The 27557-nt window shown below is 44.3% G+C and overlaps 1 protein-coding gene across 4 annotated transcripts; it reads right to left on the bottom strand.

The window, feature by feature from the left end:
• Nucleotides 1–523: 523 nt before the first annotated feature.
• Nucleotides 524–23754, bottom strand: epha2b (eph receptor A2 b). Of its 4 annotated transcripts, none has more exons than XM_034086958.2 (17): nt 23545–23754; nt 22783–22862; nt 20584–21232; nt 9042–9197; nt 8500–8859; nt 8094–8224; nt 7797–7968; nt 7609–7708; nt 6882–6937; nt 6652–6777; nt 5741–5947; nt 5589–5650; nt 5253–5462; nt 4965–5114; nt 4637–4830; nt 3712–3867; nt 524–2320 (listed from the first exon to the last, which is right to left on the bottom strand). In XM_034086958.2, the coding sequence occupies exons 1-17, from the start codon at nt 23627–23629 to the stop codon at nt 2212–2214; spliced, it is 3003 nt and encodes a 1000-aa protein (XP_033942849.1). In that variant the 5' UTR covers nt 23630–23754; the 3' UTR covers nt 524–2211. The 4 variants fall into 4 exon arrangements, with proteins under 4 accessions (XP_033942849.1, XP_033942852.1, XP_033942853.1 ...); XM_034086961.2 differs by having other exon boundaries at nt 5750–5947; nt 23545–23753; XM_034086962.2 differs by having other exon boundaries at nt 5762–5947; nt 23545–23753.
• Nucleotides 23755–27557: the final 3803 nt, after the last annotated feature.

The raw sequence follows: 27557 nt of genomic DNA, 5'->3' as shown, positions 1-27557 counted from the left end.
CGGCCCTGTTTTCAGCGTGTGACGATGCATTTTCCAGCTAGCCAATTCATTTTTAAATAGTTTATTTAGCTGACAAAGTAAGACAAACTCATAAACACATCATCTTTCAGTTCATCTCAACAGTTTACTGTGCAAATGTAAAAATAATTTATAAAAATCCTTCCTGAGATGAGTTAGATTAGAAGCATTATGCACTACTACAATACATTTGTACTTGAAGTACATTACTTGAATACATGTATTTTGGTTACATTCCACCACTGTTAGACCTCTGTTTCCCCTGCAGAATGAAGCACTCACATGTTTATTACAGGTTCCAGATCTGGAATTAAACCATCGAGCAGCATTATGAGGATATCCAGGAGGAAGTATAAACATCCTGGCACCATTTAAAACAAATAAAGCATACCTCTGCTCTGCTTTGCGTCAATCATACAGCAGGCTTAGCCAAATCCATACTTTATTGCTCCTAAAATGCAATGAAGAAAATCTCTGGCAAAGATAAATAAGGAATAGAAAAATGGAACATTAGAGCTTTTTTATTATTATTATCAAGAATGAGAGCACAACCTTCAATTATAATCCCAGCTCAGTGTTTATCAGCAAAAATAAATACAAGTAAAAAATAAATAGGCTATTAAATACAGTATAAAACAACAGGCAAAAAAAGGAAGGAATTTGATGAAGGAACTCTCAAAATGTTAGGAGACTTTGGAAAGTGAAAAATAATCAGTTTGGGTATATGGTAAAAAGTAAAATCATACAAAATGTAATTGCAACCAGTAAACCAGACATTAAAAAAAACAAGAAAAAAATCCCTTTTCCAAAGATGGGTCTATCAGCTACAATTGAATCATGGATACATTTGAAAACACAGTAAAAATTCAAGTAAAGGAAGGTGTACATCAGTCACACAATGATTTGCAGTCATCAATTAAGAGCACTATGGAAACCGTCCACTATACACTGAGAGAGTCGCCTCATTCAAAGGTGACGGAAGCAAACTCCCACTAATGTTACAAAAACAGGCACTTCAAAAATGTCTTTGAATGTCTAGAGCGAGCTTGGCACTTAATTGTCAAAAGCATATAGTTTCATCCCATCAACATGCACACGGAAATATAATTGGATATTTTTATAGTTTCCACAAATTAATATGAGACGTTGAAATTGCAAACCATTCTGTTATTAAGTATGAAATCATCTCAAACACAACTCCTAATTACATTTTTTCCAGTGGCATTGCATTTTCTTTTTGCAAACTTTACCCTCTACCTCTTCATAACCGGCACCCTACAAACAGATGGATTGCTATTTTCATGGTTTTATACCATTTTATTTATTTTTTTCGGGATTTTATGTTTGTATTCGCCCTTTAAACTCTAACTAAGAAGAACCAAGACAGTGAGATTTCTGATCCAAGTGCTACATAAAATATTATAATCCCAATGTTTGGTAATCTGTACACAACGAGTACCTCAAATATACCTTCTTCTTTTCACAACACATTACTGTACATATATGTTTATAGCTTAATATCAACACAAATCCAGCAGAAGGCCAGTAACAACAGCAAGTCCATCTGTGTTTATAAACCTAAGCAGCACCGTCTCTTTAACTTGGCCAGCTCAAGCCCATTTCAGCCCTCCCGACGCTCCGTCCTCATTGGTCTTACAGGAAATGGACCAAAGTGCCAATTAAAGGGGAGACGCCATGACATCAGCACCAACCGCAACCTGAGCATGGGCTGGGCTGGGCTCCACTGCTCACACACCATCACACTTACTGTGCTTCCCTTGTTTGTTTCAAGCTGAACACAACAAGCTCAGGGTGCAATTTTATCCGTTCCCAGAACTCGCTTAATTGTTGATCTTTATGAAGCAGGAATGCGAAAATGAAGGGGGGAAAATAAATGTATGAGCAATGAATTGTGACTGTACAGAAGATGTGTATAGTAAAAATAGATATCTAAATATACAGAGTCTACGTGATACATCTATTGTTGTATATTTGCTTCATTCCCGCGTGGATAAGATGAGGAAATAAAAAATGTACAGTAAGTCAGTCTGATTTAGTTGGCCTCATTGGATGGCAAAGTTCTCTTGGTCCTGCTGATCCGAGGCCGCGCCTGCAGAGTCGCTCCAGCTCAGCTTAGAGTTCAAAAGGCTGCCGGCTTCAGTGCCCGAGTTTATTCCCTTTATGTTGTCAGGATCACACTGCAAAGACGCTCAGGGTGCTGGTCTGGTCCTTTAAACCCAAGATGCTGTAGGCGATTCTTTTCAAATGGCCAGGCAGCCGCACCCCCATGTTCTTGATATCCCTGTAAAAAAAAGAGACGTGACAGGATATAAGAAGAGCTGCACATGGATTTACACCTTGGACTCGTTCCAACACATTTCAAGCACATCCTTCCTGCCTATCAGGTCTTAGCAATCATCCAATATGCTGAAATACAAGCCTCGAGCTCCACGGCTGAACCAGCACAGCAAGGTGGGGGTGAGCTTCAAGTCTGCAGAGGTTACGATTTATCTTCGACATTAAAGGATAAGAACTGGGGGGTTGCGCCCTTCACGAGGCCCATGATGCAAACCTGCAAAAGCTCTGAAACTCAGCAGCAGCAAAGTCAACGCCTTAATTACAGCCTTAATTACTTAACAAGGATTCTCCCTGTTGACCATGATCACTCGTCTGGCAAGCAGAGGGTGGCTCGTAAATGACTGCTGGTTTTACCAAGAGTGCTACCAGATGCCCTGAGATGGAAACATGGGGCCATGAGATCACACCATTCTGTATGACAAATACTTCAAAGGGGTTTGTCGTCTGCTTTACAGTCGGCCCCATCTTCCCAAATGACGCCCAAGACCGACTGAGATACGTATACCATGGCAGAAGAGGGGGGTCATGCAGTTAGGAAAACCTCTGGCCTTCATTATTGCCCCAAAACAACCGTATACTATGTGCCTCACTAAGCTCTTTTTTTCAAAAAGGTTGAGCCCAATTTATTAAATTGCCGCCTTAGCGCTCTTGCACATCTGAGAAGATCCAATTGCCTTAAAGAAGCCTGGGATAAGTTCACGGGGTACACTCTGAGCACACCTCTTCAATCTTAGAAGTGCAGATGTTCCGGCTAAGGGGCTTCAAATCTCATCCATCTATTTCAGTTTCTTAATCCCACCTAGCTGCCCCTGCTCCACAGGCTATCATCTCCTCTTCCTCCCCTCCTTCAATGAAGAAGAAACCACGAAAAGGCCTTTGCTCTAACTGGTGTTTTTTTGTGAGCTTAAGCAAAAGTGCTGCACAGGGTAGCTAGTGTGTGTGTGGGGGTGAAGGGAGGGATGGGAGGAAAGAAGAATAAGGACTGCAGCGACCACAGGCAACCACCACCGGCTTACCACAAATGAGCCCACTCCTTCTCCTTCCTTCCATTACTTTTTCCATGCAAACATTTCTCAATTTGTAACTGAGGTTTGACATTATATTGCGCGCAAACTATTCTGTTGGCTGTTAAAGTGCAGAGAATTGTAAGAAAACAAATACATAAACTTCTAGAAGTCCATAACAGACTTTGTGGTGTTGGAAATCATTCATGTCATAATTTGACAACAAAATATTGCTCTTCCCTGCCAAAAACATACTTAACAAGTATATCAAATAAATACATCAGAATGTATTATGAGATGTGACCCAAATCTTAAATCATGCCACACTTACTCGTTCTTCATCTGCAGGACCTGGTCCATGGTGACGACCCCAGCGCAGCCAAAGTTCTCGCTGTACTGACTCATCTTGATAGACTCCAGCCACTCAGACACCGACCTGAAGGGGGAACCGTCCGAGCCGCTGGTGCTAGGCAGGCGAATGGATATGCTGCAAGCCGAGAAAAGTAGATCCAAATGATGTTAATCAACAGGCTTACCCACAACAAAGGCGGCTGACTGAGAACTGCAATTGCAGATTAAGGTATGAGCACGACAGCCTTTTGTACTTTCTCACCGTTTCTTGCTCTAATGCGCCAGCATAAAAGGGAAACTATGCATTCATGCAGACAATTACATTACAGCGCTGCAGTAATTCCCTGCCCGGAGTGTACACATTTCTTTCATTAGCCTGGCAGGCAAGGTGTCAGTTTGTCCTTTATGAGGTTTAAGTAGAACATCTTAAAGCTATTCCCTTTCTTCCCCAAACTACCCATAAATACCACCAGAAGTAAATGGGAAGCTGCTGTTTTGAAGCAGATCCAAGTCTCAAGACTGTCGAGTCGACAATCAAGTCAATGAGACAAGACAGGAGTGTGGAAGACATGAGATCAGATTACAATATCCCTAATGCTGTGTCCTTTTAATCCCACAGAGCTCTTTTTAAAGCTGAGTTTTGCTTGTTAAAAGGAGACTACAGGACCATTGGTGCTTATTTTCAAAGTTGTACGCCACATAATGATAGATAGCAGTACCAACCTGAAGGAAAACTGAAATACAGGTGGAGCAAGCAGGATTAAGACTATACATGTTTTATATTTAAAGTATTGCAAAAGTTTGGTTCACGGGGTTGTTTTAATTATCTAAGGGCTGATAGTGTTGGTTACTGATGGCTGAACTTGCATTTGAAGCCCTTCGTCTGGAATGTAAATAAATCTTACCGTGGGTCAAAGTCTGCAATGGTCTTCAGCGAGTCTGGGCTCCGCAGCAGCTTGTCCAAAAGGTTGACGATGTCTCCAAAGCGCGGCCTCTTGGAGCGATCCTGGAGCCAGCACTGCAGCATCAGCTGGTAAACAGCGGAGGGGCAGTCCATGGGCGCAGGCAGCCTAAAAGCCTCGTTGATAGCCTTCATCACCTGCAACAAATGTTCAAGTGATAATTTAGATATCCTCTCACCGGTAGATTTCTTCAAATCAAAACATCTTTTGACATAAAAATGTGGCTCTCACAGCAACAAACCTCAGAGAAAAATGTGATTTGTAAACTTACCTCATGGTTACTCATATCCCAGTAAGGCCTCTCGCCAAAGGCCATGACCTCCCACATGACGATGCCAAAACTCCACACATCGCTAGCTGAGGTGAACTTCCTGTATGCTATTGCCTCTGGAGCCGTCCAGCGGATAGGGATCTTACCTCCCTGTACAGGTAAAAAGGCTTCAAGTTAGAGACTTGAGGAAGGAAAAAAAAGTCCTTAATCTAATCCGGATCTGTCTCAATCTATTTTAAAGCTAATCTATTTAGCTTCAAGCTAACAGGAAGTCATACATCTACTTACACTTGTAGTGTACGTGCCCTCAGGATCGTCCTCCAGCACCCTGGACAGTCCAAAGTCTGACACTTTACACTCCAGTTCATTGTTGACGAGGATGTTGCGGGCAGCTAGGTCTCGGTGCACATAGCTCATGTCAGAGAGGTACTTCATGCCGGCAGCGATGCCGCGTAGCATGCCCACCAGCTGGAAGGAGGGAAACTCGCCATCATGGTCCTAATGGGAGAAAAGGAGCAAATATGAAATTAAGTTTTGTGATCAAAACAAAGAGAAACAGATATGATGGTACAGTAAAGGAAAAATGTGATGCTATGTCACTGGTATTGTATGTGGTTGACTTACCTTGAGGTACCTGTCCAGTGCTCCATTCTCCATGTACTCGGTCACAATCATGGCATGTTTGACTGCACACACACACAAAAAGCAACAAATCATGTCCCCAAACTGGCCCAAAATCAGGTGAGAATACTGTAAGAGAAGAAAAAAAACCTTACAGAACTCACAGAAATCCTTACATTTGGTGACCACCCCCTCCAACCGAATGATGTTCTGGTGGGAGAATTGGCCCATGATGGAGGCCTCGCTTAGGAAGTCCTGCCTCTGCTTCTCCGTGTAACCCGGCTTCAGTGTCTTGATCGCCACTGCAACTTCTTTCCTCCCCGGAGGCTTCAGGATGCCGCGATACACCTCACCAAACTCCCCTGAAGGACAACAACAACAATGGGACAATTGAATAAGAAAAGTAAATATCAGTGGAATGAGTGTGTTTGATACATCTTCTCGGGTTACTAGCTGCAGGGGTGTGCTGTGCAACAGAGGGAACACGAGGAAGTCTCTGCGGCTGTTTTGCCTGAGGCTGTCTCAAAGAGGTGTGCTCTGGCTGGGTGTTGAAAGATGGGCTATGTTGTGTAATTGGTGGATGGCCTGTGGTGTGGAGGCATGGGAATCAGCTGTCACATGAGGAGAAAAGGAGGGGGGGGCATGGTCGTGGGAACTGGGGAGGGGGGTGTATATTGAAAGAAGGACTGTTGGTCGAAAGGGTAAAGGTGGTCGCACTTGAATAAACGTATCACGAATAGATCTGGGCAGGGATCCAGGAAGGTGCTACTGCTCTGATGTCCTTCCAGAACACTGTCTCTGCAACACTTTCTTTGTGTAATTGTTCTTGTCACCTTGAGCCAAAAGCACACAGCTAAGACTTGCCTGACAACAAATTGTCTCAACTTGTTGTGTGAGAACTCAGCCAGATAGATGTTAATCTCGCAAACGTAACCAATGGCAGTCAGCCTCATAAAGCCTCGGAAAACGCACAATATAAACAGCCAATTCGGAGGATTGGATAAATCTTTCAACATCTTTGAGTTAAGCCTAACAGAAAGACTGTCTTGGCAGGGTTGTCACTCACCGGCTCCAATGACTTTCTGTTTGCTTATGTGGCTGGGGTGGATTTCTGTGGCAAACTTCAGGACGGCTATGTTGGGGTCCTCATATGTATGTGGATCCACATAGGTCTTCAGGGGCTTCAATTGCTCTGTGAAGGGAAACAAATAAATTGTTAATTAACTATTAAACAAAAGATTAATATGTTTTTAATTAAATTAGATAAAGAGATTACGGAAAGATTATTTTGCCTACCTGAGCTTGAGAAATATGTGTCCTCTGGTCCTTGCCTGGAGTGAGAATTTCTTTTCCTGCATAAAAAGATAAAACCCATTTGCAAATTAATATCCCACTTTCATAGAACACATTATCATTTATGTTGGGTCTGTGCAAGCTTTAATATCAATAGCACCTAGCAAACTTTGTTAATTTGTTCAAGACTTTCTAAGGCTTTCAAAAGGATCCGACACTGGTGGTGCAACGCTTCCATTCAAACAAAGGCGGCACTTTGATAAAGGCTGGCGAGAGACTGTTTGCCAGGCCGATTTAAAGACTGAAAGACAGACAAGCAGGCGGGGGGAGGTCGCCAGACAGGCTACAGTCTACTCCAGTACAGGCCTAGGTCACCTTTACAAAGTGCATGTAGTCTGGTACAGAAAGAACCAAGCGTCTCTTATCACCAACAATTTACCACCCTGGACCAATTTTCTTTCAAAGGGCCCAACACTCACTAGAACATAACCATTGAGCAGTGACAAAGCACATTCAATGGAAATTCTTCCCCAGTGAGTGCTGCGACACAGATCCAGATAAAGAGAAAGAGAAAGTTGGCTAAAGGAAGAGAGAAAGAGTGAGGTGAGGAAAGTGTGAATGCAAAGGCCATTTTGAGGCCCCACAAAGGAAGGGCAGAAGAATGAGAGAGAAAGCAAGTGTAGGAGGGACAGAAAGACAGAGAGGACAGCAGAGGGGGGCGAGGACTGACCGTCTGCGCAGGAACAGGACCACGAACACAATGAACAACATGGCCGCTCCTCCAACCGCTGCGCCAAGGATGCCTGCCGTGTTGGTCTGAGTTAGGCGTCCTGGAGAAAGGCAAGTAAAGGAAATGTAAGCGATCCCATTCTTGAACAAACTTATAACACTTCTTCCCATGTTGGTTCTCCTACATACCTTCAGGAGAGGTCTCAAACTGTTCCTCCATGCTGGAGCCTCCAGGGCTGCCATCACTGCTGAGGACCTGCACCCTGAACAGGTAGGCTGTGCCTGGGGCCAGATCCATGATCTGCACAGAATTCTTCTCCAGGAGGAGCACGATGTAGGTAGTAACATCCAGGTTATCATCCTGAAAAAGGGAAATTGGGGAGATATAGCCAACAAAGATGGTTTATGTTGAAGATACAGATTAATTACTCCTGTCTATGTGTATTTCAGTGGTAAAACTCTACCATAGCAACAAGAGGAACTCACCTTCTTGCGGTAGGTCAGTTCATAGCGGATGGGAGGGGGTTGGGCCCGAGGCCGGGGTGTAACATCCCAGGAAAGGGACAAGCTGGTAGAAGTCTTCTCCACCAGTCGCATGGTGGTAATCTTTGGCGGGTCTGAAGACAGAAGGTAGAGAATACTTGAGTATCTCTGTGATGTAAAAACCTTAAAACATATAGCTTCACTCTCTACTTATAATCGGAGAGCTCACAAGCTTTAATCGGTCAGTTTGATCTGCAATCCATGGTGACTTGAAGTTAAGTTAAATTAATTTAATCTCCCTCCTGCAGCACACATTTACATGCAGAGCTGTCACTGCCTCAGAGATAGCATCTGCCACTACTACAGCACAGATAGCATCACTCCACTGCCTCATATCAGCAGCACTCACCTGTGTAGTGCAGGGATGTAGTCAGAGCGCTGGTAGATGGCGGTCTAAAAGCCCGCGGAGATGCCTGACTCGCGAACAGCGACACACCGCTATGTGCCTCCACAGTAAACGTGTAATTGAGGTGTGCGTCCAACTCGCTCACGGATACTTTGGTTTGGGTCAGGCCGGTGCTGGCCGGCTCGTAGCGGATTTTCTCTCCACAGGCCTGGCACACAATGCCCTCGCAGCGCTGGCATTCAACGCTGTAGGTGATGTCGGTTCGACCGCCGGTGTCTTCAGGCGGGCTCCATGAGAGGAGGAGTTTTCCAGCCGAGAGCTGGGTGGTGGTGGATATGAGGTCTTGTGGTGCGGAGGGGAGGCCTGATGAACAAAGATTGGAAAAACAGATGAGATGTTTAATAGAAGCAGGGAAGACGAAAAACAGGGAAGTGTGGGGGATTACTTTTGACATGACAGTTACATTATTTAGTCTCAAAATGGAAGCGAATATTCCTAAAAGTACTTATTTCAAAGTTCTCATTCGAGATCAAGGGGCTTGTTACCTGAGCAGGGTCCAGTAGGGGGGTCACTGGGAGCACGGTAGAAGCCATCCATGCAGGGACAAAACAAAGCCCCAGGGTCCAGCCTCTGGGTGTTGGCAGGACACTGCTCACACTTGTCACTGGATGGTGCGTCTTTGAAGAAGCCTGGCTGACATTCTGCATTCACAAAAACACATATTTGCATAAGATAGGTGAGCAAGGACAACAGTGACTTCAGGCAAAATCTCATTCAACAAAGTGCACATCCAGTTCTTCCAGATGTTCAGGTGTCTTTGAGGGATCGGAAATGCTGTGAACTTATCACCCTCCACGCAACTAAACAAGGTTGAGTGGACACCTTCTTATGTTAAGGTTAAAGGTCGGATCTGGACAGAGATACGGGAGGGAAAACAGAGTCAAGGCTCTGCACTGTGTTGACTCTACTCATTAAAACTGTCCACTCCAGCTGCTGCTCATATGAACCCAACCCTGGAACAAAAACGCAGACTCCCTGCCTAGTCGGCACTCCTACTCTTTACTGTTAAAACCACCAACCACCTCCGGATGCTGCTTTCTTAGCATCTCTCACACAACAAACACAACCCGTCTTCCCACATTCCATGACAGCAAGTCAGTCTTCGATGCTTTAAAAGAAAGGCAATGAACATCAGGAAAGAGCAAAGAAAAAATAGTGACTATGTCCAAAGCAGACTTTTGGTTTGCACCTAATTGTGCATTATATCTTTTTTTCTTTCTCAGACCCGCATGCAGACTTCTGAAACTGTATCGCCCAGATTAGATGACATCTAAGTTCACACGTCCAACTCTAAAGAGAGAAATCCAGGTAGAGAATCTAGCTGTGCGTAGCGGTGGTGAAATATGAACTTAATACGGTGTGACATTTTTTCGAGAGAGCGCGCCATGAAGGAGAGTGAATATTAGACGCCCCTACTTTAAACTCTGCAAGAGCATTCCAAAGGCTGCTGCTCATGTCCTCGCACCATCACACATTGATACAGACGCAGCCACACACATTCATGTATGCACTGCACACACACCCACATGTATGCACTAAATACACATACATGTATGCAAAGCACACCCGAGGACACATGGGTACATCTGAGATCAGAAGAGGGATTATGTCCAATGCCTGTCACCTGTTCATGTCCCGCGGCCACACACACACACACACACACACACATCACACACACACACACAACACACACACACACACACACACACACACACACACACACACACACACACACACACACACACACACACACACACACACACACACACACACACACACACACACACACACACACACACACACACACACACACAACACACACACACACACACACACACACACACACACCACACACACAACACACACACACACACACACACACACACACACACACACACACACACACACACACACACACACACACACACACACACACACACACACACACGCGCACACACGCACACGCTCACACACTCACACACACACGCTCACACACACACACACACAGGCTCACACACACACACCAATTTGCCTAGAGCATTTAAATAGCTCATGACAGATGTCATGAGATGTTGACAATGCAAATGAGGGCCAAGCTGTAGGCCAAAGGACAACAGGATAAGACAAACCCGAGAGAGAAAAGAAAGAGAGAAAGTTACTAGAGAGAGAGAAGGTATAAAGAGGAGAAATAAAGGATCTGTGAGAGATTGAACTTCATGCCAGTGACCAAGGCGAAGGTTCAATGTCGGATTCTATTATGGTGCGTTTCCACTGCAGCGGGTAGCTCGCTTTCAGCGTGCCAAGCCGTGCGGGGCCCGTTTTTGGTTGCGTTTCCACTTGGCCTAGTACCGGCTAGCGGGTCCTAATTCACAGTTTTTCTGGCCCCATAAAATCGTGGTTCTTGGGCCAGGAACAACCAGGCTGAGTCGGGCTGAGTATGCTAAACTAGAGAGAGAATCGCTGGCAAGGAGGCTACAACTACAACAAGATGAACATATTTGACCGTGATTTAATTGTAATACACGTTTGAAAATGATGCCGAAGTAACAACATACTGATACCGCTTAGTAAAAACCATGAATTAACGCTTTGACAAGTCTGCAGACAGACGGCAGGCGAAGAACCCTTTTAAAATGCGTGTTTTCTAAATGGAGCTTGGCTAAGCTAACGTTGTATATGCTCCGACCGTCCACACTCACAACAACGGCCTATACAGACATAAATAAACCAGCGACTGTATTCGCCATGACACAGGCAGTCTGTGGTTTGTACTTGTTTAACTTGTGTCTAGTTTCTGAACAGATATGAAGAGCTGTGAGCTCTGAGTGCTAAGAGCTAACGGCTGTGTTGTTTTTCTGGGGCTCTCATTGAAGATGACGTCACGGCTCCGCCTACACTGCGTTACTATAGTAACTACCCCAGTTCCTAAACTGTAATGGAAGCGCAGCATTAATGTGAGCCGGGCCTAATAAGGCCTAACCAAACCGAGCGAGGCCTGCAGTGGAAACGCGCCATTAGAGGCAAATTGAGAAGCAAAACCAAGGACAAAGACAATATCAGATTCACTCAGAGATACTGTCTTGGTCCATCTCTGACGCTCACTGCGGTTAACTTGAATGAAGTTCATATGGAAGCCACAAGTGACCACAGAGAAGACGAATAGTACACGGCTCCCACTCCATTTAAGACATATCAAAAGGATTTACTCTATTGACCACGAGTGTCTCTTCCACTCCGTTCAGCTTTATCTATCGTTGTGGTTGTGGCCGAGCTGCTAAGGAGGTATGCTTTAACTGACGAGTGCAACAACAATGGTGAAATGAAACACTCGGCATGAGAAGAATCCAAAGTGTCCAAATAGGCTCGCATGTTACTTAATCCTCCCCTCAAGACAGCATCTCTCTGTGTCGGCCAGCTGTTTCACTAACAGCCACTGCTACTCATTAACTCCACAAGGCAGAGGTTGGGGCGAGGCAGCAGAGAGGTGCTATGAAGGAACAGAAGGTTCCAGAATGAAAGAGAGGAATACTGTATCCTGCTGAGGACTGAAGAAAAGAGGGTAGAAAGAAAAAGGGACAGGCCAGGGCAACTCTTCCATTGAGGCGGGGGAACAGCTGCTGCCCCGAACCCGATTCATACCCCTACCTCTCCTCCTCGTAATCCCCAAATTCCTTTCTCTCCTCCCAGTCCTCACTAAAAAGACTCCCAGCTAACCCATTAACATTGCTATTCACCACTGACCAGCAGGCAAGGAGAATGCCATGCCATTCAAGTGCTGAAAGAAAAAAAACACACACAAGCATTGCAGATGGGAATAGCCGAAATGCCACATGGCAACTGAAGAGAGGAGGACTAGCCTCTTTTTGGCGCTACAGTTCAGGCTGCAATGCATCGTGGTCAGGTCTGCGGAGATGATGGCCTTACACTGTAATCCGCCTCTATAATCAAGACGCATTCCAGTGCAAACCACCCATCAGGAGGCGTGCGGCAAAGCAGCTACACTGCAGATTCATTATCAGCCTATTGCTCCATTATGAAGGTGAATGAGTTTGTGTCCCTTGATTAGGTGAGTCACACTGACAGAAAAGGAAACTAAATGACTCGCTGCTGAGGCATGTAATGAGAGGATTCCTCGACAAAAGAGCAAAGTCCAGTGAGAGGAAACTTCTTGGTTCAACGGAGAAGGTGGAGGGGGTCGCTTTGAATTGTTGCTGGACACAACAGGAAGCAGGAAGTGTGAGGCTGATGCAGCCTTCCTTCCTAGAGCAGCCAATCAAAGCATGGAAACACAGGGAAGCGTGACCACATGAAGAACCAGCACAGAGACGACCAGAGTCCTGAGACAGAATAATAACCGAAAAGGAAGCCAAAATGTGTCGACCCGACATGAACGCGGGCACTAAACTCTCCCTGGATGAACACTTTTCCTCTCATAAACAAAAGTCTCTCAGCCTCATCTGACTTGAAACATCTGACAAACTTAGCCTGGCCATGTATCCCCATCTCTATTGCTACAGAGTAAGGAACTGTTTGTCATTTGAGAGGCCCCATGCGCCTTGAGTGGCTCTGTGTTTGTTTATTGAGAGTGAGTGCAGGGGCCTGTTACATTCTGGGAGCCCCGAGTGGCTCTGGAGTGGGAGCCCCCCCAAGAGCCCACCTCCCGACAGAAGTTAAGATGGATGAGATGGCGACAGTGATGAATGCATGATCGGATAGATGGAAGAATGGGTAACATGGTGGCTTGACAACAGAATCGCCCTTAGGACTGGAGGAGTAAGTGGTCGGGGGGCCCCCGGATCGAGTCCGGCGCTGGGCTTTTTAAAAGGCAGAAAGGTCATGTCTGCCTCAGGGTAAATGTGAGTTAAACTGCGCATGGCTTACAGGGAGTCAGTGGCCAAGTAAAACAAACACATGTTCGCAGTGAGGAGGAGGAGGAGTTGCAGCAGCACCCGGGGGCTTGCCCTGTGTGGAGGGAGGTTAAATCCAGAAGTACTACAATATGGAAAAATAAATCTATAAGAAATAAATATAATTTTGGAATTTTTATTAGGGCAGCTTCCCAAATATATCTGGAAGCAAATGAGCAATTGCTTTGTCTGGTTCCTTGTACTTTACTTCTCCTCCCCTGCCCCCCCTTTTCCATTCCTGAGTAGGTCCGACCCGTAATTGCAATATGTCATGTCATTTTGTTTGTATGTGGGGTGACAACATGTCATTAGCATGTTGGGGGAGTAGGGTTGTGGTAGAACAATGGGGGTCTCTGATGGGGGAGGTGAGCCGGTAACGTGAGCCAGGGGTCATCGAGGTAGAGTAAGGGAGGGGGGAGAGGGGGGTAGTAAAGGTGTAGAGGCTGATGGAAGTGTGTGTGTGTAGGAGGGGAGGGAGACATTAGTCAAAAGGATTAGCTGACCAATGGAGCAGCTGTAAGGGCATTACATCTGTTTTACAATTGCTCTCAGGCTTTCATCTAGGGGTTGTTAACAAACACAATAAATTCCCTGATCCCCTTCTCCTCTCACTCCCTCTGTCCACTAAGGCTCTCAAAAAAGAAGGAGAATTCAGGGAGTGAAAAGAGTCAAGAAGGCACAAACCATACTCAACATGTTCTAAAGTAAAGTAGATACTTAAAAAAAAAAAACAGTCCTGGCTGACGTTAAAGTCTGTCTGTAACTTAAATGTCAGGCAGGATTGGTAAGGCCGCAGTCATGCAGTCAATTTCCATGTGTCTCCATGTGGCTGGTCAAATCCAGACAGCCAGGTGGCAAACGTGACACTATTTAACTGCAGCACGGCGAGCCAACAGGTCACACACTGCATGCCGACAGCCGTCTGCTTCCTGGTTAAAGGGAAGGGGCAAATGGGACCAAATGCACCAATAAACAAAATGACTTATCAGGCAGGACAACAAAATGGAAAGTGGCTGAGCTAGGCCGCTCAGTGTGGAGCGACAATGGAAAGCCCTGAGCCAACGGGTCGGGGAGTCACCGAGGGATTAGGTGACCTCCGGTTTCCGCTGCAAGCTCGTCCTGTTAGCAGTGAAGGGTGGGTGGGTGGTGTTTGGGGCTGGGGGGGACAGACTGACTGACACGGGGGAAGGAAAGTGCTGACCTCACACACTGGCAGTACAATACAATGTGCTTCACATTGCTCTGGAGTCCCCCATCACAACACACACATAAACACACACACAGCCCCCAGGCTCAGGAATGTCACCAGGAGGAAATATGTCCCAACTTCCCCACTGCGACCAACACACACAATAAAAAGCCAACGATTTGCCGAGGCTCAGTTATTAGGCTATTGGCATATATTCACACTGAATGGGAGACTTTACTGAACACATATTAGTTGGTAGTTGTATTAATGAAACAAATTCCTTGAGTCAGTTAACTTTTTATTACCTTTTCAATCATATTTGTGGCGTCCCAGTGTTCAAAGCTCATTCTGTTGAACACTGTTGGAGGCCAGTTTACCACATTTCAGCATCTAGCAAGCTCTAGCCCCAGAGGAGGCCAACCAGAGCTGAAATAACATAGGACTTCATCAGATGACAACTAACCAAACTCTAAATGAATGCATATGTTGCCTTGTGCTTGCTGAATGTGCAGATTTAACAAAGTTACTGTAAGCTAACAAGTTAGCCAGCCATACCAACCTACATATTGATAATATCTGAGATGTGGGGTTGTCAAGAAGCCAAAAGAGATAAATAAAGCTTAAAGCTAATGTTGTGCCAAGTTGAAAATTATCTCCCATGCTATGTTTATTTAACATTCTTGCTTTATTCTAGTTTGAAAACCTATTGTTCGAATTAACATGTCAACCTTCCCTATAAACAATGCAGGCACTGCTTGGCGAGTCTAAATGTTATATATCTGATGGAATGGTTCATACTGAGCGTGTTCTACAGAGTCTGACACCTCACAGGCTCAACCACAACAGTACAATTTGCTCTAATCCACAATAAAGTGTCGCAGAGGCCAGCAGATCTCCTCTTTGCTACATTTCCTGCCATCTTGTTCACAATAATTGCCAGTATTCTGTTCACTCCAAACGTGGCCCAACAAGACGGTGCATGACACCACTTGAAAGTGCCTTTAGAGTCCCCCCCCATTATCTAACCAACTCCCATAATTCAGCCCGCTAGGCAGACGTTACCTTGGCACGAGATCTGAGGAATGCACACACTTAAATTAATCACGGTGGCTTTCCAGAGCAGAGGAAGAAAAAGAGAGTTTATATCCAGCCCGTGCATCTAAATAAGCAGCGTTGTCCGATTAGATTTACAACTTTCTTTATTTTAATGTATAAAGGGATAAAGAACTAAGAGAATTCGGTAGAGCAGACAATGTCAATGTGGGCACTATCCTTCAGCATGAGATCATTTCATTGTGTGAAATCTACATTGAGCCAGATACATCAAATCCCTGAGTCCCTGAGATGTGGCGCTGTGTTTACGTCCCTTTGTACACTTTCCATCAGATAAACTGAACTTGCACAAGACGACTTTGCTCTTAAAAGGCTTGGGGTGATTAAGATGAACCGTTGGCTCCAGGTACCAGCAGATTCAAAGACTTGATCTTTAGCTTTCTTAGGATGTACTTCCAAGTGAACAATCAGCGTTCCAAAGCCGAAACTCAATCATAAAGTTCACCAACCTAAACAAAAGCTGTCAGCTGAAGTTTACATTTCACCTCAACTAAATGTTTATGCCTTAACCACTATGTGAACAGGGCCAGTAGTTTTTTTTCTTTTCATCCTTCTGCACTAAAAACTCTCAGATTGGCAGCATTGTTCCAATGTAGCCTCTATTTATCTTTACGAGTCAGCGGAAGAGAAATGTATTTACCAGTGAGAACTGTATGCAGTCTAAATAGTCCCATCAGGGCCATGTGAAACGGGATGTTTAAACTCTATTGGTGTCATATTCATGACCCGCACACGAGCCAACAGCAACAGTCTCTCTGTGATTTCACGGACAACAAGAACACAACACACGAAGAACAAGTATTTGTCAGTTTGTTGTACTTGTACAGTTTGTTGTACTTGGGGCAGACTGCGCGACAGTGTATGTCTGCATTAATAACTGGGAATTGTGACGGGGATCATGTGTTGAGATAAGAAACTATCAAATAAATACAAGATGAGAAGCGGAAAATTAGGGCTTGAATAAAAAAGGCTCTTCAGGGACAGGCAGGATGTGGGGAGGGAGGTAGAGGATGGCAAAGAGATGGCACAAAGGCAAAAAGCATGCAAAACCAGTAGTTACTTAAAAAGCACAAACACACCCAAGTCAATTACTACCGATACAAATGGCTCACCGCAGCGCGCAGGCACACAACTACAACTTAGTCACCAACTGTTTGTTACGTCAGCTAAGGATGGAGACAGGGACGGAGACCAAAGGAGGGGGGGGGAGAGAAAATGGTTTACTGGAACCTCTTTGGCGAGAGGAATAAATACTTTACTGGAATTCAGTGGACAGTTGTTCCACTGAGACGCGCCATGTTTCACCAAGACACCAAAAGTGCACTCGGCATTCCAAATATATCACAATGCGTCTCCTTTTTCTATCCGGCCTTGTGGAAACCGTGATGCAGGATTAAGCCTTATTTGTTGAGGCTTTAGAGCGGCTGATGAGGCCGTTTTAAAAACACAATCCCGAGGACCAGCCAGGGCAGCCCATGCTCCTTTGTAGAGGTGACACACGGTATGCAGCTCTATTGTGCCAGGGAGGATTATGGGTAAGGAAACGGGTGATAGGCAAAGGAGGAAAACTGTGCCAGTGTCAACAGTGAGTCACAAGTGGAAACCCGCAGCGCTGCTGTTGATTTTAATTAAAAAAATAATGTTTTTTCCTCGCTTAGTTGATTAAACGCACGCCATCCTGATCTAAAGCAGGTGGAGAATTAATTCAATTATCCACACACTGAGGGCTACTGCTACTATGTTATTTGTTTGTTATTTACTGAATGTATATTTTTGGGTAATTTACTTATTATTTATTCAACAACTTTTATAAAAGTTGAACTTTCTTGTGCTATACTTCTGTTGTATAATGCCTTGTGCTCCTACTGTAGCACATTTAAGTACATTTTGTGCAAAAGTAGTTAATATTCAGCTGTTTTCATGCTAAATACATTCATTTATAAATATGATGAATTGGTTTGGATTAAATTACTAGTATGAACCTACAACAAAAATGCTGCATATATATTATTCATTAATAAATCCAGTAACCTACAAAATTATAATGCATAGTACTTTTGGTATTTGTATAATTATTGATAAAACTTCTGAGCTATCATTCAAGCTTCACTGATCATTGCTTTTTTCTTTTTTTTCTTACTTAAATGTTTTGAATACTTCTTTCAGCATAGAAAGATCGTTTTTGAATTCATAAGAATGTAAAATAAAGAGGTTATTAAGTTGTATTACTGTGCCAGTGTGCCCCATCACTCGGAGTAAGAGCGGATGGGGAAAAGGAAAGCAAATACACACAAAAAAGAGTTTCAGAGTAATTAATTTGAGAGAACACAAAAGCCTTGTGGCAATAGTCAGAAATCTTGTGAGCAGCTTTCACTTTTCCATTTCTGATTTGTTTAGAAATTGAAGCTTGTGTATTTTTAGAGCCAAAATAAATAAATCTCCTTTATAGAAGTCAGTAATGTTTTCATGAAATGCAAAAGACTACTGCTGACTGATTAACAACCAGTTAAGCTCTGAACACTGTGGTAAGTTTGACAGGAAATGATGGGTTTTTCTTTGTTTGTCCCAAAGACGGACTCTAGTTACAACATGAGCAATGACGGCCACCGAGAGCAGAAACCTCAATTGGACTTAAAAGGGAAAAAAAGATCATGAAAATGCAATTTGATGGATGAGTGATCCCCCAGCGGAAAGCGCCACAGCGCTGATGAGGAGACCGAGACAAAAACCAGATAAAGTCACAGATTGCTACTTTAACAGGTCCCGGGGGCCCGAGGAGCAATAAAACTGAGTGAACACATCACCGAACATGGAAACTTTCAACCTAAGTAAGAAAAACCACCACAATTGGAGTTTTGTGGTTTGTCCCTGGACAGCGACCCAATACAGGAAAGAAGTCGGGAGAATGATTAACTGCGTGTCTATATGAGATTCCACTTTAAGCCTTTGGAACCATTCATCTTGGCCCCGCACCACAGCCCTGCGATTCATTTCCACCTTCATCTGCAACTACCCTCATGCGTCTCGGACCTCTCATTTGACTTCATCTTGGTCGTTTTTGGGGGGTTTTTCTTTGTTTAGAAATTTTTATGTGAGGCCTTGACCCGGAGCTGCTCTTCCCCCCTTGGGAATTCCACAGGTCTGGTGTAATGCTGGGAGGCTCCTCCTCAGCAAACTAACCAGGAATGTACCAACCAAGAGGGAGAGGAGGTGGAGGTGGAGATGGAGGTTGGCTCCTCCGGCCTCACGGGGGAAACACAGCGCTTCATTGTTCTCCTACCTTTGCATTCCATTCCTCACCTCTCTCTGTTTTAAAATCACACCCCTCCGCTAAACTCAACCTCTGTGTCACTTTTGTATGACTTTTCATTCACTCCTTCCCGTCTCTCCTCCTCTGCCTCCTCCCTGATCATCTTACCTGGCACTTTCCCGCAGCTAAAACAGTGCCCTGACAGAAAACTTCATCACTTTTATCGGTCTGTTGCTATTGGGTGGGGAAATAAGTGGGACAGTGAATCTATTATAAACACGCTGCATGGGGATTTACAATTCTAGTCTGAGGTGTGTGTTCTACATTGGGATTAAGGTGTGTGTTTCAAGGCATGTGTGTGCGTGTAAACAAGAGCTCCAGAAAAAAAGAGGAGGATAGGAGTCTTTAGGTGTTCTGTCATGGAGCAGATCTCAACAGGCCCTTGCATGCCAGCCTGTGTTGTATGTGCACTGCCCCGCTAGAGTCACACAATACACCCCCAAAGCTGAGGCTCAGTAAACTCATGAAAACAGAGGTGGGAAGAGGATGGATGCGCACTTAGAGGGCCTCTCCGTTTTCTGTGATGCTTGAGATGAACAAAGTCAGTGAGGCTCAGCAGCTTCATCCTTCCTCCGCCTTAACCCCCCCAACCCCATCCCACTTACCCGACCAGCCTTGAAGATGCTAATCCATCACAGTACAGTAGCCTTCCGGTGTCTTTGATCACTTTCTGTCACCCTGACAGCCCTTCCCACAACAATAAAAGCCTTCTTAGCAGGACCTTTAAACACAACACAGCCAAAGCTACAAAGTCAAAGGGTTGAGTTATGGTTGGCCTACGTATCACACCCATATCAAGATAAGAAAACCCATGATAATGAGAGATCCGGAAATAACCTGACGCAATCAGCTGTAAAGTGTGTACCAGAAGGAGTGTTTCAGCATGACTTCAACATTCTTTAAACGTGTGGTAACAAAGACTAAAATAAAAGCCTTTCCATATAATTTGTACATAATTTTTTGTGCTAGAAAATAAGAAATATCTTTCACAACCGAATACTTAATTGGGCTATTAAAACCTTTAGGTGTTACCCAGATTGAAAGCTTTTCTCATTGCCCAATCAATTTTAACCTTGATTACACAAGTGGTTTATCATTTAAAAGCAGAAGCACAATATCTTGTGTGTACAAACATTTCCACAAATATACAAATCCTATAGAATCATAGCTGAAACTCAAAAGCACATGCTAATTTTATTGGCATCGGTTCAAGGTCAGGGATGATACCGAGACATGTACCAGTAGGTCTTAGCATTCCTTCCATTGCTGAGAAGCTGTGTTAGCCAAGGGGAGAATTCCTCTGAACAATGATAATAACACCTATGATAAATTCTGCATTCTGGCATTCAGCCGTGTTTTACAACCAGTAGCAATTAAAGCAAAAAAAGGTATGGTGTGTATTGCGGAATGGCCGCTATAGAATCACACTTAAACAACTAAACCTGCTGAACTGCCTGGGGGTAGGAAGACCAAATGCAAATGCAAACGATTCGACTGCAAGCACTTACCCTGACACGCATCTTTGACTTCTTCGTAGCCTGGTTTGCACTGGCACTGTCCGACTGGTACCACCCACTCCCCATCCACAGTGCAGTAGATACGAGGCAAATCCTCGCTGATGGCGTTATCCACGCACACGCCGCTCACTTCCCTCAGCGCCTGGTTCTCCCCTCCGGCCACGGTTTCCGGGAAAGACGCGAGGCTCTTCACTGTGGCCGGGCAAATTTTGTAGTACACCCTGGTTGAGAGAAGGGCCACGCAGGCGCCAATGTCTTGAAAAGCCAAGTAGAAGCCTTTTCTCGACAGGTTCTCCACTATTCGCGTCTCAGTGTTGATGCGCAGGTCATTTTTTCTGGTGATCTCATCAGGCGCTATGGTGGCAACTTTCTTAAACTGGCCCTTGCGGAAGGTGGTCCCCACGTCCGCGTCCGACTCGGATGTGAAGAGGTTGAAGGTTTCCTTGCAGGTCAGTGAGGTGTCATCGAAAGAGTTGCAGTCGCGTACGATGAATTGAAGTTCAACGAAAACCCGCGAAGCCGATGGACGCCTCTGGATGAAGGTGGTGCGCAGCCAGTTGTCCTGCTCACGTTCCGCAACATTGCAGACGGAGTAGGTGTAGAACTGAGAGCCGTTCAGGGTCCTCTGGGTGACCTCCCACTGAAACAAAACCACACGAACCAACAGGGTTAGAGTTACGAACCCAGACCCCTGGGAGCTCCTAAGTATACCGGGCAGAACCAAGGCTATAAGGGAAGCAAAAATAAAACAGCACCATGGCACTGTAATCTAATCTAATCCTGGGAACAAAAACAGACCATGTGTAGGGGAACCCGTGGCTATACATGTTGCTAATTACTCCCCCTGAATATTTCAGCTATCCTTCACAGCCAAAACACATTTTGTCAACATGATAACTCGACTTTATGGGCTTTTACAGCAAAACAATACAGAAAACCTCAAGGGCATAATGTGAGAAAGCATTTCTGGCATTGCAAAGATACCAAATTATTTCCAATTCAGAGCTTCAGATGCCTTACCCTAACCCTTACTAAATAGTGTTGCAGCTCACATACAAGATGCTGCCACAAATATTTAAAATAAAAAGTGACGGCATGTTTTAACATAACCTTGGCTCTTGAGGAACAACTGGCCCCCACAGGGGCAGAACCTGTGGTTTGCTCTCTGCATGTAGCCATCAGGCTATTAATTAAAGGAATGTGCTTTGTTGGCCGAGTGTGTGGCTTTGTGTAAAACGTGATGTTCAACAGCAGAGCCACCACCTCTATTAAACAGCTGGTGAACTCCTTTTTTACAAGGGCTCTTAAAAACTTGAAATAATTATGATAAGTGAAGTTACATGAGAATACTCTGCACAACCCAAACATTTTTCCAACGAGAGAATACAACACCTGATGTCTATTAGCGCAAACAGTGAAACTAAAATGTCAAAGTGATTATTTAAAGAAATGAAACCCTTTTTAGAAGTTGGGTGAGCCACTGTGAGCAGCACGTCCGCACATGCCTTTGAGTCATCAGCACTTTAAATGAGGCTATTTACAGTGAATTTGCATGAGCCTGACTGGTCAATTACTTTGAAACCGCAATATGGAAGAAGGCACACAAGCCTCCTGTATTCTGGCAGGGAGATAACCACAGAATTTGGGTGCAATAATGTAGCCATTATCCAGACGCATCTCTAAACGTAGACATTATAGCCTGATGGTTTGAGGAAAAGGTAGCTCTGACTGATGGCTCCAGCTACCCTCCCCCTCCAAAAAGAGGTACCACATGCTGCAAACTTTAAAAGTTAATTGCCCTCTAACATACAATTCTGGAGCTGAAGCCTTGAAACCGCAAGAAGCCACAAGTATTCCCAATTCAGAGCTAGCAGCTATTCTGTCTGCCTGAGCTCTGGTGTAGCCCAGACATGCAGCGCTCAGCAGCAGCTCCTCATGTAGGATCCTACAATACGTCTCATATCCATACTCCAGCAACCATTAGGCTCTAACTGCCAGAGTGTATAGCAACCTGACATGTACACACATGAGGCTAACCACACAAGTAAAACGGTCAAAAAAAGAATAATTTCACCGAAGGCTCTCAGTGCAGCCGGGGCCCTTCCTGTACATTTTCTCCCATGCATATATCCTAAGGCAAATTCTAAGTGGGAACGTGGGAGCTGGAGGAAAAGACGGAGCGGTACTCACCCCGGGCTTGTCTCCCTGATCTAAGGGCCATGTCAACCAGCCCAGTTCACCTCCTGTTGCCCTCATATCCAGAAGCACCTCTGTGGAGATATAAGAACACTGTCAATTCATGGGAATACACGTTTAAACTCAACAGAAAATACTCATTTTGACTCTGCTGATAAGAATCATCTGCTTTTCTTTAAAAGAAAAACATTACAAATGACAGTTGTTTTAAAACTCTGCACTATAACCCCAACATGATTGAAATATATCTAATTTAACAAAGCTAACTTTAAAAAAAAAAGATTTTATTAAAGTTTGTGCAAAACTGAGGCATTTTCAAGAACTAGAATCAACTTTCATTTATTTGACTTTCTGAATGTCCAAATAAAAGATATACAATTAACATAAATACACTTTTTGAAAATGTAATGCAAAAAAAAAAGATAAAAATATGGTTTACAGTTTTTAAGAATGTATTGCAGTTTCTTTCCGGAATTCACCTGCTTGTGTTACAAAGTTTAGAGCAGCGCACATGCAGTAGGCTATACATTTAACCGGATTAGTGATTAAATATGAAAATTCAACAGGAAACATTGTTCTATTATTATAAGGTGTTTAAAAAATACTACTTAGAGAGACTACACGACTGTCACAAGATTAAGAAATTGTGTTTCCTGGTTTTAAAGTCCCTTTAAGGAGGTTCCCCGCATGGCACGCGTTGCTCCCTTCAATTTAACTTAATCAACTTTTGGCAAACAATTTAAAGAAGAAACTCACCTTCTTTAGTCTGAAGAGTGATAAGTATGCCATTAATGAGTACATATGAAAATAACAAAGGTCTTAATCCGGCAGAGAAATCCATTTGGCAAACTTTTCCTTCCTCTCTGCTCGTGGGCTTGGCTGGGACTCAGAGAGGTGCGCGAGCGCTCCTCTCTGCAGCTCATTCACAAACGGGCCAGCAACACGTCACAGACTCCGCCCCCCGCTGGAATGTATTTGTGTGTGTGCGTGTGTGCGTGTGTGTGTGTGTTGAGGGGCGGGGGTGGAGGTGGAGGAGGAGATAGCTGCGCATGAGAAACTTTTGCAGCTTTCAGGGACCGTCGGAAATGTTGTTATTTTACATTGGGAACGCGAAAATGGGAGATGTGTAAATTGGAATTCCAGGTACAGCGATGATCAACTATATAACAGGCCAATATGTCTTTTGTCGATTTTAATTCATTTGAATTTTCCCACTGTGGAACAAAGGATTTCTGATTCACTAATTCAAATGGAACTGGATAGCACTGTGTCAAAGCTCATGTCTCTTTCCAGAAATCATGACCCAGTTCCTAAGATTTGTCTCAGGCCTTATTGTGGGAACGAATTAGCTATAAATATAAAGTTTATTGAATATTACTGGATTCGGCAACAACAAATCTGTGAATGTATTATGCACAACAAATGTTAAAAACCCCAAGAGAACTTACAGATCAATCGAAAGATCACCTATCATTGTTCTAATTGTTTGAGTAATTCATAAAGCAAGCAATTACACCTGAACTGTTGAAACAACATCCATAATATTCATCTGGCTGCTACTTAGAAATTATTTATCTATTTATATATCATATTCCAATAACTTGCATATAGACTCTTATTGCACTATTTCACTTTTTTACTATTTTTATTTCTGTATTTACTATTTAATTGCACTATATGTTTCTGTTTATCTGTTTTATTGTGTTGCACTGTTGGAGGAGCCTGTGACCTAAGATTGTCATCGTCATAACTACACTGTAGCTATGTCGTATGACAAATAAAAAACCTTGGAACCTTGTCTTTTAATAGTTCAATTTTCTCAAATGTGAGGAGTTATTTTGATATCATATAGTTACTGACCAGAAGCTATTTGAAGATGCTTTGGAAAGCGGTGGTGTGATTAATCTTTCATCAACTTTTTACATTTTATAGAATACACTTTTTATTGTTTAGTCCAAATAAGTATAGTACTGATTAATTGATAATAAATTAAATATTGTAATGCATACTAAATCTGCACAATGTACTTTCTATGTAACTTTCCAGTACCACTCTAAAGTGGGAAAAGTGGGAAAAGTACTGCGGTGTGAACGCGGCTGAATCCAATAGAAATAGAGTTTACAGGGGGCATTTGAAGGCACCTCTGGTTACAGTTTAGCCTACCTGGCTGTAAAGCAGCCTGCAGGGCAAGAGGGCAACACAATAATTTGCATGGAGATATTGATTTAGAATTGTTTGCCACATTGAATAGGGGAGAGAAGGAGCGGGAGCCGCTTTACTTGACGACCCTTTGTTGTGAGCATCCCCACACACAGAGGTAGAGTCATTGTGACAGGCGGAGAGAGATGTATTCATATACACATAATAGCAACTCTGAATACCAGAATTCAAGAGTACAGCTGGCCTACTGATAGGCTGTCATCATTTATGGGAAATATCCCAAAAATGTTGCACCCCGCAAACCCTGCAGATAGACAGTGGTGAATGTATTAACAAAACAAAGTTTAATTTGGTTTTTCATTCCAAGGAGGGTGTGTGGGAGTGGGAGTGGGGGAGTCTAGTATGAATATGAGGAATTAAGAAAAGTCCATCACCTAGCAACTGGTGCAGAGAGGAATTTACTGTCAGGCTTTATCTGAATATACTTTCAGTGTTTGTTGCCCGATGTTACTATGGCAAAATGTTGAGCAACGGCTATGGAAACGATAAGTAGATGCTGTGCTTTATATCCCCCCCCCCCCTTCTCATGCTGTATATATCAGGGAGCCAGAGGGTTGTACCTGAAGAGTTTTATTCCCAGCAGTGTTTACCTTTGAGCACCAGCCCTGTCCCCACAATAGATCATTACAATACAGTGTGTCATTGATTGGACACAGGTCTGTCTCTCAAACACACACACACACAGTGTCGTTCACACACCTGTGATGCTGACACTGCGGGAAAGGAGGTGCTGGCCAGGGCTGTGTCCCAGACCCCTGTGACCTCCCCTTCACCCCCCCCCCAATGCCTTCTGGGACTCCAGTTACACAAAAGCCACAGAAGAACGCCATGCACAGCTTTCTGTGAGCTTTTGAATCCCTAAAACCCACTCACCCACTCATTCACCCGCCCACTGTCGCCTCTGCAGCCGGCGTCCTCACATTCCCTTCATCCTCTCACATCTCATCCTCAGTTATTGGGAAGGGGGATGTCTGCTACTCTGTTATTGTCTCAGGTAATGATGGGAGGAGTCGGGCAGAGCAGTGGAACGAAGAAACCTTTGAAATCGTCCCCTTTTTCCGTTTTGATATGAAACCATAAGACGTGCCTGAGGGGTGCATTATCCCTGCTTGTAAGCCTGTTGAATATGCATTGTTCTTTGTAGTGCAGCACTAAAAGCTACTGCAGGATGTAAACTGAGAACTAAAGTGGATTGGGTTGTGTGGTTGAGCGGGTGGTGGTGGTGGTGAGGCTGGGGTTATGTGTGTGTTAGGGAAAGGGAGGGGGGGGTGGTGGGAGGCCTTCCAAGCACAGGTGTAAGACATACAGCAGCAGTGGTGGGTCGGCCAACAGCAGGGCCATTGTCCCCCTCAACACAGACACACAACCTAACACACTGCAATTGTTGCCCCAGCATATGTGAGAACAGGATATTGGCTCATCTGTTAGTCTGATTAGCTATTTTGCCTGACGCTCCCATCTCCTGCAAATAACCCTCCCCCCCCCTCCTCCTCCTCCTCCTCCTCCTCCTCCTCCTCCTCCTCCTCCTCCTCCTCCTCCTAACCAAGAAAACAACACCTGATCCTGTTGATCCAGCTCTGTTCAAGATCTGCATGAGAAAGTAGTTCCATGTGCCTTGTCAGATTCACTGCTACCTGATAAGGGCGATGGTGTTGGTGGGGGGGTGGGGGATTAAGAGGCAGGTTCATGGTTGTGCGCATGAATTGCAAATTACCTGTGGCAGCCACGTTAAGCATGAACTCTTAGCAGAAAAGATAAAGATCACTGCAAATGTTAATTTACCCTGATCCCTAACAGCCTGAAACCACACATTGCTAATACTTTTACATCAATCACATGGCAGCTGGATTTCCCCCGAATCAACATACAAGGGAGACGTTTATAAATTGTATATATATTATGCATACAAATTTATGTGGTAACGAGCGAATGTTGGTGGTATTGTGGCCCCGGTTTGTTGGGGTGGGAGGGTGGGAAGCTGGAGGGCATGTGTGACCTACGTGTTGAGTTGTAATGTAAACCAACCATGTGTGGCTGCAGTGTGGTCATTTGTATTTCAAACAGCTAAAGAGGCCGTTGTTGAAGGGAAACATTCAGTGACAGCTGATACAGAGATTAATCTCCCGTAAACTTCCGAAGTTGAGCCTGTCGTGCCTTTCATGGTTTTTTTTGTTTGGTTAATCTCAGAGCTGTATATGATTTGTCCAAACATTTTTATCATGATTGCTGTTAAACCACCAACTCACCAAAGAGAAATTAAATTGCTACTCCAGTGACCTAGTATTTCCATAAATCGGTAGACTGGCGCTTTTCCAATGCAGGACCTAGCACTGCTTAGTACGGTATAGTTAGGCCTTGGTAGGCCAGGCTCACTTTAAGCTGCGTTTCCATTACAGTTTAGTACCTGGGATAGTAACTATAGTAACGCAGTGTAGGAGGGCGATGGGCTGTTTGGCGGGCGGAGCGACGCTGAGTAAAACTGCCGTGACGTCATCTTCAATGCGAACCACAAAACCAAAACATCAGCCGTTAGCTGTTAGCACTCACAA

Source organism: Pseudochaenichthys georgianus, chromosome 7 (assembly GCF_902827115.2).
Source record: "Pseudochaenichthys georgianus chromosome 7, fPseGeo1.2, whole genome shotgun sequence".
Lineage (NCBI taxonomy): Eukaryota > Metazoa > Chordata > Actinopteri > Perciformes > Channichthyidae > Pseudochaenichthys > Pseudochaenichthys georgianus.
The sequence above is the reverse complement of the archived record's forward strand: the minus strand, read 5'-3'. Positions and strand labels throughout refer to the sequence as shown.